Genomic DNA, 10208 nt, shown 5'->3' with positions numbered 1-10208 from the left:
AATTTCACTCTCCAGTTGCTCGGTGTATTGCCATCTCATTGGCCCTTTGATAGAGGAAGAGAAAGAAACACTATTGGAATTCATGTGGTGAATAGAACTATGCCTTGGGGAGTTTAGAGTGAATATGCATTAAACTTAGTTACATCAAGAAGGGTTCTAAGCATCCTATTGTAAGCTATATTTCAAAATGTAGGCTCTAAAATGGATGACCAACAATTACTCTTGTGGCCCATATTTTTTATTTCACAAGGTTTTGAGGCTCTTGACGCTAATGGCATGGATATGGAAATTGACTTGTCTAATCTTGGTACTGTCAATACAATGTTTGCAACTTATTTCAACAAGCTAGGTCCCTATTAAGACTAAAAAGCCTACAAATATTATTGAAGAAGCCCTAAATGCACTATTACAATCAAATCCCTCCCAATTGGAAAAATAGTTAATGGAAAGGTAGACGAACAATGTGCCCGCTTTTTTGGTGTAACAATCAATGAGCAACAAGCTAAGACTGGGATTCTACTAAGAGTTACCTCCTTTACAAAGCAAATTCAAGCTGCTTGATTTTGAACAAGATGCAAATGCTGGTTATGGCTTGACATTACATGGAGAAATGTTGACCATCAACAGAAAGCTACACAAATTGGGCCTAAAGGGGAGATTTCCAACATCATGGTGCTTCTCAGCATCCGTCGTAGCCATTTCTTCATCCTGGAGACAAACCACCTGCTAGCATCAGGCTTTCATTACTACATAGGCAAGTTGTATTGACCTTGAGGCAAGGTCTTCAAAAATGGCCAATATTGTTATGCACCTAAATGGGTGGAAGCCCAAGGTCTAATTTGTGGATTTGGCCCATGTTGGTTAAAGGCCCATTAGTCCAATTATTTGCTCCTTTGTAAGTGTTGATAGTAGGTATTGTAGAGGATCATCCAGAAGCTTAATACAATACACTTTCAATTTCTCTCTTCTTCATCCTGAAGGCAAGGTCATCATTGAATTTGACCCAATTTTCTGCTCTTCCAAACACCTTCCATCGGGTGTCATATTGATTTACCTGGACTTGCCCAAGGAACTAACAACAAGGTGGCGAAAGTTGAAGGGGGCTACAATGGTGGTGGTTAGTTGAAGCTAAAGAGTAGTGCACGGCTTGACTGGAAGCAATAGAGATTGACCCTAAAAGAGAAAGAGACATAAACAATGGGAAGGGGAGAGAGAGAGAGAGAGAGAGAGAGAGAGAGAGGTATACATATAGTTTTGTGTGTGAGATGAGATATAGAGGGGACATTTTAGTTAATGTATTTTGTGGGAAATAAAAATGGCCACTTTAGAGCATGCGCTATAGGGCTGGACAGGGGGCACCCACAACCTAGCCTGTTCATCAAATCCGCCCTTTCTACTAGGAGACAGGCGAGCAAGCCACTCACCCTAGATGCTAGTGTAGGCAGATGCAACACAAAAAATAAAAATCAATGCGGGTGAGGAACAAGGGTACCAGTCCCCCACCTACAAGAAATCTCACCCACCTGCCCTGCCTATATATATATATATATATATATATCTATATTAAAAAAAAAAACTATATAAACACAACAAAACCCTAAACCTTTCTCCCTCCTTTCACTTTCTCCTCACCTACATCTCTTCTATCTCCATTTTCTCCCCTTCGGCATTCTCTTATTTTCTTCCCCTCCCTCTCATGCTAACATCATGCCTTTCTACAACCCAAGACCATAGTTTCCATTGTGGATTTGTAAGTTAAAGACCCTAGGTTGCATCCGTGGGTTTGTGAGTTTTATGACCTGCGACTGTTGGTTTGAAAGCTTTACAAGCCACCGTCATGGCTATGTGTCACGAACACGACCACATATTTGTGTTACTGTGCATAGGTGTGTAGATTTATACACAAATCTATAGATCTATGCACATATATGAGGGTTTGCTTTTTGCAATTTGTTTGATATATATGCTATTTTGTACGATTTTTTTGTGAAGAATACATTATTATACGAGGTCTTTGGATAGTGTCATAGTGATGGTGTCAATCCGCTCACCTAATAAACGAATGCAGATGGTCAAGGATGCAAGTGGAATAGGGTGTGGGGATGAGATTTAGCCACCTACCCAGACAAGGACGAGGTACAAGAGGGGTAACTACCCACCCATATAGGTCAGGTAACACCCCTAAGTGTTAAGAGTATGGATAGTATGATATTTAGCAGGTAAAAATTTAACTAAAAACTACGAAAATAGCAACACACCATAATCTCTATCATTCGATAAATTTCTCAAGGTCCTAATTTCATATATGGTATCTAATAAATAACTCAATTTACTTAACATTATAGTTTTATATTTTGATAGCCCATCTTATGGGAATAAACTTTCAAAATACTTCCTTCAATTCCAAATCCATTAGCTAGCTCGCTGAACCTTTCACCTATGACACCACAACCAACGCAACATACAAACTGTTGCTTTCATCCTCTTTCTAGCATTCTTCTACCATTGGCTCTTTACCTCTCTTGGTTGAGTTTATATGCTCTCTCTCTCTCTCTCTCTCTCTCTCTCTCTCTAAAACCTTGTAGTAGTAGGCAAGATATTAATAGATTTTATAATTGTAGTATAGAGATGGCCAAATGGGTCAGATGGACAAGAAGATGAAAATTATTAAAAGAAGGAAAATTCTATATATCATATTATTATCACACTTTCATCCCACCAAATAAGATGTGGCACATTTATTATTATTGAATAATCATTTATTGCATGCTTCTTTATTATCTAATGATGATGAATGTACTACATCTTACTTAATATGATGAAAGTAGGATGAGAATGTAGTATATAGCATTACTCTTAAAGAAAAGGTGAGAATTGTTATGGCTTCTACGTAGGGCATTGGCTTCGGCTGAGCTAAGTAGTTTAATTTGGAAGGTGCATCCGACGTGTTTCTTCTTACAAAGAAGTTTGAAAGTCTATCAATTTCTTGTTTTTAGTTTGGTATTATGGGATAACGCATTATTTTCATCCAATATCTCTAATTTTCTACTAAATTTGGGTTCTTTTTTCTAATGTGTGTCGCACTATTACTCTATTTCAATTTTCTAAGTTTTTTATCTTTTGGGTTCATGTGCGAGTGATTTTGAAAGAATGTGAGGTTTGGGTCATTCTTATTTCGTTAATTTGTCCATCAATAGTAAGATGGTTATGAAAAATGTGGTTGAAAAATAGCTTAGAAGTGTCAAATAACCACCAAAGGAAGAGTAGGGGTATAATTGGTCCGATTTTATAAATTTTTTAGAACTGAATTAATATACATTGATTTTGAAAATTTAAGAACCGATTCACTACCGAAACTAAAAATTTTAATTTTTTTGGTTTCGGTCCAGTCCATTCCGATCCCCTTTTTTCGGTTTTACAGATTTATGTTAGTAATAATATAATGTTTACATATACTAAATTATTAGTTTATTTATATTATAGTATAAATACATTATTTTATAATAATTAACACATACTAGTATAGTATTGAATTTAACTATAATTTATTTAAGTTATAGACTTTTTAAATGAGTATATATGATCAATATAAAAATGTATTTACAAAAAGAATATATATATATATATTATAAGTTATTATGTCAAAAGGAAAATGCTAATTGAATAGATAAAAGTGACTGATTGAATTTTTTATTTTTACTTAATGACATGAACTTTTCAAGAGAGTAAATGTTTTGAAGACTTATGCTGATTACACTCTTTTTCATTCTCTAAGATTTTGTCCCATTGAGTTTTCCTTTGTAAGATTTTAATGAGGCAATCCTAAAGCACTTGGCAGTACACATGAATATTGTACTCTTTTTTCTTCACCATTGTTTTTTTTTTCACTGGATTTTTTTTTTTTGTAAGATTTTAACAAGACATATTTTTTATGAGTAGTCATCCAAAAAGAAGTGTTATAAACCGATTATGTGAATGATGTGAATAACCGCCTCATGTTGTAAACCAACTTAGTGGATGACTGCATCAAACTTTCTTTACCTTTGTATTTTTATATATATGTGGGTTGTTCATTTGTACAGATTAAGATTTCAGTGTTAAAAGTAACTTTGAGTGCTTGAGTAACAACACTTTAAATATTTTTTCTTATAATATCATTTCTCTTTTATTTTATAACAAAATTTAATTTTTTGAGAAAATCAAGACCTCTAATTTGGCATAAATCTTCTCGTTCTTTTGATTATATATATGAAATGAAATAATAATTAAATATTGAATAAATATTATAAGAATATAAATTTTATTTTAAAATTTAAAAAATTAAATTATTTTTTATATTTTATATAAAAATTTAAAATAATTGTAATAATAAAATAAAATGAATTAGGAAAGCAAACCAAAAGTTATTATTGTTCTCGATTCCTCCGAGAACATTCCGTCGGTACTAATAACGGAAAATACTGCACAAATGCAAGTAAATGACAATGTTGCCCTTTGGATATTATAACGGGCAGCTATTAACAGATCGGACTGAACTAACTAAAGGACAAGCCCATGTTATAATAACCCACACCGTCTGAATTAAACCTACCGGCCCATGTATACATATGGCCCATGAAAACCTTCCCACAGGAACATCCGTTATTCCTCCATCAACGGAGTCAAATGGGGACATGCCACGTAGAACCCACATGAACACAAGCGTAGACCGTATCGCATAGGATTTCAAAAAAAGTAACAACTCTTTTCGTGCACTCTGCCCTCCCCCCCCCCCCAACCTCCTCTCTCTCTCTCTCTCTCTCTCTCTCTCTCTCCTTCCCAAGAAAGCCTTTCAGGAGCAGGAGCCACCGTCGAATCCGTTCCCCACTGCCGATCTCGGATTCTTCGTCGACCGATAAAACCTTTCCCGATCTCGGAGTTGACGAAAGGACGGAAACCACTCTGTGGTCTGTAAGTCACCCTCCTGTCTGTCTGTCTGTCTGCCTCTCTCTCTCTCTCTCTCTCATTCTGAGGATTTCGTCTCTTCCTTTCTATTTTTCCTTCTTTTTCCTTTTCTCTAATGTGCTGGTTTTTTGGGTTCTGTTTGCAAAGCTTGAATTTCTTCTTTTCCCTATAACCTATCACACTGTAAGTCACCCACAAAAGCAAATTCATTTGTCTTTTTTGTTTTCTAAAGTAGAAACGCGATCATTCATGGCGGCACTTGCAGCACCTAGAGAAATCTCAAGTGTTGTAGTACTGTTGTCTTTAATTTTTCCTTGCATTTCAGTTTTGTTGATTCGACGAAGATTTCAATTGATTGGTCAAAGTTCACACACCATTAACAATTTTTTAAATCTGTTTTTGGGGGACTGGGATTGAAGTTCCCACACCCTTAACAATAGAGTGAAAAATAAATAAAAGATAGATTTTTACGGTGGGTGGGTTGCAGAACTAAACTGACCAAGAATGTGGTGCGCAGTGCGATTTTCGTGCGACTACGGTGGGTAGGTTGCGCCGGTCTGGAATTCCTCCACTGGTGGTATGCGGCGGCGTGAAGATGTGGGAGGAGGTGGGTTGATGGGTAACGAGAGAAGAACACAAGGTTGAGACAGATGAACGGTCTGGTTTCTAATTTTGCTTTGGTGCGAAGCAATCCAGAGATGAAGATGTGTGTTTAGTGACGTGTCAGCTCTTTATTGGTGTCCATTAAACTCAATATATCGGATTGACCTGCCTAAAGAGGAACTCTTCTTAAATCTGTCTGTTCCTATACTTCAGTTCACTTGCCGAGAGAGTCTGAACCCTAGGATCACAACACGACCATTGGAGCCGCCTTCAACTTTCGCCAGCTTGCTGTTAGTTCCTTGGGAAAGTCCAGGTAAATAAATTTCTCTCAACTCGTATTCTTTCCCCCGTTTCAGTACGATCTCTCTCTTCCGCTTCATCTCCCACTTTAATTGGGACGAGTTGGATCGGCTTCAATTTAGGGGTCAAGTCCTATTTTTTTTTTCACAATCCAGAGTATTCTACCTGTTGAGAGAGGCGATTTCAGGCTGCAATTAAGGAGGCTGGAATATTAGGGAATTGGAATTTATTTTGTATCCAAGTCCAAAGATTTGGCTGAGGATGAATGAAGAGGTTGGAAAGAAAAGGGAGAAGAATAAAAACAAAAATGAGAAAGGAGAAAATTATGAAAGTAAAGATGGGAAAGACAGAGACAAAAAGGAGAAGAAGAAAAGCAAGAGAGAAATGGAGGGTGTTAATGTTCTAGTGAAGAATAGCTTGACTGATGCAGAGGTTGGAAAGAAAAGGGAGAGCTCTAACGGAGAAGTGTTGGAAAAGGCTGAGCCTGTAAAGAAAAAGAGAAGGAAAGAGAATAAAAAAATTAATAATGATATGGGAGCTGGACTACCGGAGATCGTAACTGACAAACCAAGTGACAATAGAAAGGGAGTTGACAACAATCAATCTATTGCCAATCAAGGCAATGCTTATTCATATAAGAATGAGATTGGAGAGAGAAACTTAGGCGCTGTTAGTGCAGAAGATCACAAGGATGCAAAGAAGAAAAAGAAGAAGAAGGCCCAATCAGATAAACATGTTTCAGAAGGAAATGGGATTGGGGAGAATAACCTTCATGCTGTTAGTGCCGTAGTTGACAACAAGGATGCGAAGCAGAAAAAGAACAAGAAGGCCGAACCAGGTAAATATGTTTTAGAAGCAAATTGTGATAAAGGTGCCGAAGATGACAAGGATGCCAAGCAGAAAAAGAAGAAGGAGAAGAAAAAGAAGATGGTCAAACCAGATAAACATCATGAGATTGGGGAGAGGAACGTACATGTTCTTAGCACTAAAGATGACAACAAGGATGCCGAGCAGAAAAAGAAGAAGAAGAAGAAGAAGAAGAAAGCGGAATCAGGTAAACACGTTTCAGAAGGAAATTGTGGTAAAGATGCAGCAATAACCAAGAAAGATTTTGGGATCACTTGTGAGAATTCTACACCTGGAGGAACGTCTAAGAGAGTGAGTTTCTCAGATCGTGTGGAGGTTTTTACTTCATCTGATGGTCCAATTGATAGTGATCGGGATGACAACTTAATACGTGGCAAAAGGTTTTCACGAGAAGAAGATGAGATGATTAAAAAGGCCGTTCTCAACTATATTGAAGCAAAGGGCTTGGGTGATGAAGGCCTAAACATGGTTCTCCACTGCAAGTCTCATGCTGAACATAAAAATTGTTGGAAGGATATAGGAGCAGCCTTACCTTGGAGGCCTTACAAGAGTGTATATTATCGAGCCCATATTTTGTTTGAAAGGAGTGAAGAGCGAAAATGGACCAATGAAGAGTATGAACTTATTCGAAGTTTCCATGAAAAACATGGATCAGATTGGAGACAGTTGGCTGATTTTCTTGGCAAACATAGGGTTCATGTAAAGGATGCATGGCGAAGAATAAAATTGCCCAATATGAAGAAAGGTCGTTGGTCCCAAGAGGAGTATCAAAAACTATTTGATTTAGTTAACATGGATTTGCGCATGAAAATCTTTGAAGAAAAGAAATCTAAACACGGTATGTTGCGAGATAATATCGCATGGGAAGCCATTAGCAACAGTTTATCCACCAGAAGCAATGTTTTGTGTTGCCAAAAATGGTATACCCAATTAACGTCACCTATGGTAACTGAAGGTATATGGGCGGATGCTGACGACTATCGCCTAGTGGATGTTCTTTATGCCTTGGATGCTTGCTGCATTGAAGATGTAGATTGGGATAATCTGCTTGAGCATAGGTCTGGGGATGTATGTCGGAGGCGTTGGGATCAGATGCTCAAACATATTGGTGAGCATGCCAGCAAGTCATTTACTGAACAAGTCGAAGTCCTATCAAAACGGTATTGCACAGACGTACTTGAAGCAAGAGAGATCTATGATAGCAAGCCTGCAGTTTTGTGAGGGCAATGTCATTATTAGGTGTGTGACTGCTGTTTGATTCATTAATTAAAAGAGATTTATCTTTCCTCCCTTCCATATGCATCTAACACTTTTTCCTCCAGGTTAAACTCAATTTCAGGTTGGTGATGCTCTGACACAGTTATATCACAATTTCAGGTTAGTGATGCTCTGATACAGTTATATAATGTTTTGTATTGTTTATAAGCAATCAGCTGTTGCGCCAGATTATAGTCAGATTCTGGGTTTGGTTTTGGGAGTTTCCCTGATTGCTTCATACATGATTTGGCGGGTGGAATTGTTTCCAGGGTTAACTCCCCTGGAGTGGGTCTGATGGGCCTTGCCTTGGTGAGGTTCCACACCACCAAAAATCAAAGAAAGACACAATTTGATGAAAAAAAATAATGGATACCGTCAGGTAAGTGAGATTTAAGATAGTCAAATGGGTATGCCAATCAACTTTTATGAAACAAGAAATAGTCATTGTTATAAAAGTAATGTAGAAATTGCTAGAAGTCAGCTGTTTAATGTTACTCTGGGGCAGCTGTTAATGTTACTTTGGAACGGAGTAAGATTGAGAATATAAAATCGGGGTGTTTTGGTGTAACGCTCCAAGGGAGGCCCTAGCTACATTTGGGCCTATACTCTAAATAGACTAGTCAATGATACAATTAGAGCCCCATTAGAATATTATAAAAAGCAATAACTTCTCATTCTTAAGCAATGTGGGATCCCATATACTACCTATCCTTATCACTTATCAATCAATATGGGGTATCACATTTAGAGACCTCATACCAAAGTTGCTGGGTGTTTTAAGTGGTTAACCGTTGGGTTTGTGTACCAAATCTGGCATCTCTCATTTGAATTAGACTCATGATCTGTTTCAATTACATTCTGTAGAAGTTTTTGATTATTTTCTGTAGAAGTTTTTCATTTTTTAAACAGACGTTTTTATAAATTCCTCATAACTTCTTAGAAATAAGGGTACATTTTGATAAATGTTTACTGCCTTGGAATCTGGAACTAATCAATCTAGAATGTTATAAAATGACATCGATTCTGTTTCAATGCTATAGGCTTTTTAATTCTTCTGTGGCCTGCTATGTTGGGTGATGCAATCGAGGGGGAAAAAACAGAAAAAAAGACTGTTGAATCACTTGGTCGGTAGGGCCAGTTGTATGCATCCCCTTTCTTTTGCCTGAATCATTTTCCTGGAAGGATCGGCCGCCTATACTTCCAGTTGGGAATCATCAATTCTGTGGTGGCATGACATGCTTAAAGACATGGTGCATCAAATCAAAAAACCAAAAAAAGAAAGAGGGGCTGTTTGTACGCATTAGAGTGGCTACTGAGACTTTGTATTTGGAATTTTTCATGGATACAATTGGGATGTGATCTTCTTAATGCTGTTGAGAAGTGCGTTTCCTTTCATAGTCATCATTTCGCTGGTTTTACATCTATCACTACATCCGAATATGTTGTTCCACGTGTTTTTCAGAAACAGCATCTGCTTCCCGTTTGTTATTTTCCTAAGAGAAATGTGCTAATGTGTCTGTGTCCTATTTTCTTACAGACCTTTAAAAAATCCTCAAGTTGCCATGGTTGTTGTTTGTTTATCTTCTTCTTCTTGTTACCTATATTTCCAGTGTCTTTAATCTCAAATTTCTGATATAGTGTCAGTTTACCTTGTGTTCTCCAAGTCTCGCAAACGGTAAAAACTGTTTTGTATGTAAATCCAATAGAATTCCCTGTTAGCGCCGTCCAGCAATAAGGGAAGCTAAAGGGCTCTCTTTTTGACAAAAATAAAAATGCTATTTGCAAGCGTCCGGTGTAAACGATATTCAAACGGCATGCCCACGTAAGTGTATTTTTAACCTGTGTTTTTTTTAGCTTTTAATGAACTACACCGTATCGTTTTTCTTTCACTCTCTCTCTTTTGAAATTTCGTCCATTGTAATCCCTCCCTCTCAACCAACCCCTCTCCTTTCTCCTTCAACTGACCTCTCTCTCTCTCTCTCTGTATAAGCAGACACCCACCAGGTAAACACTTAATTCAATAAAATTATACACTATTTCAATAAAAGCAGACTTCCTGTTCGTTTCCCTCTCCCTTTTTTTATTTTTTTTTATTTTTTTATTTTTATTTAAGTTTTGGTGTTAACCCACAACCATATACACACTGAATTAACATTCTACAAATAAAAGACAGACATAATTAGAAGAATGAATAAGAAAAAGAAAATAGCTCTTCATTAAAATGATTTGAAAAATAA

At 37.1% G+C, this 10208-nt stretch overlaps 1 protein-coding gene across 4 annotated transcripts; it reads left to right on the top strand.

Moving 5' to 3' along the window:
• The first annotated feature begins 4772 nt into the window (after positions 1-4772).
• Positions 4773-9551, top strand: LOC122281125 (transcription termination factor 1-like). 4 transcript variants are annotated; one of them, XM_043092402.1, is made up of 5 exons: positions 4773-4950; positions 5462-5860; positions 6003-7953; positions 8054-8091; positions 9012-9551. In XM_043092402.1, exon 3 carries the CDS (start codon positions 6109-6111, stop codon positions 7933-7935), a length of 1827 nt encoding a protein of 608 aa, XP_042948336.1. In that variant the 5' UTR covers positions 4773-4950; positions 5462-5860; positions 6003-6108; the 3' UTR covers positions 7936-7953; positions 8054-8091; positions 9012-9551. The 4 variants fall into 4 exon arrangements, with proteins under 4 accessions (XP_042948336.1, XP_042948337.1, XP_042948334.1 ...); XM_043092403.1 differs by having other exon boundaries at positions 4773-4946; positions 5462-7953; XM_043092400.1 differs by having other exon boundaries at positions 5462-7953.
• Positions 9552-10208: the final 657 nt, after the last annotated feature.

Source organism: Carya illinoinensis, chromosome 11, assembly GCF_018687715.1.
Source record: "Carya illinoinensis cultivar Pawnee chromosome 11, C.illinoinensisPawnee_v1, whole genome shotgun sequence".
In the NCBI taxonomy this organism is placed as follows: domain Eukaryota; kingdom Viridiplantae; phylum Streptophyta; class Magnoliopsida; order Fagales; family Juglandaceae; genus Carya; species Carya illinoinensis.
Note: the sequence above shows the minus strand (reverse complement) of the source record. Positions and strands in the feature narration are given on the sequence as shown.

Coding starts and splice junctions, on each gene's coding strand:
- LOC122281125 (XM_043092403.1), top strand. CDS start 6,109: ATGAATGAAGAGGTTGGAAAGAAAAGGGAGAAGAATAAAAACAAAAAT.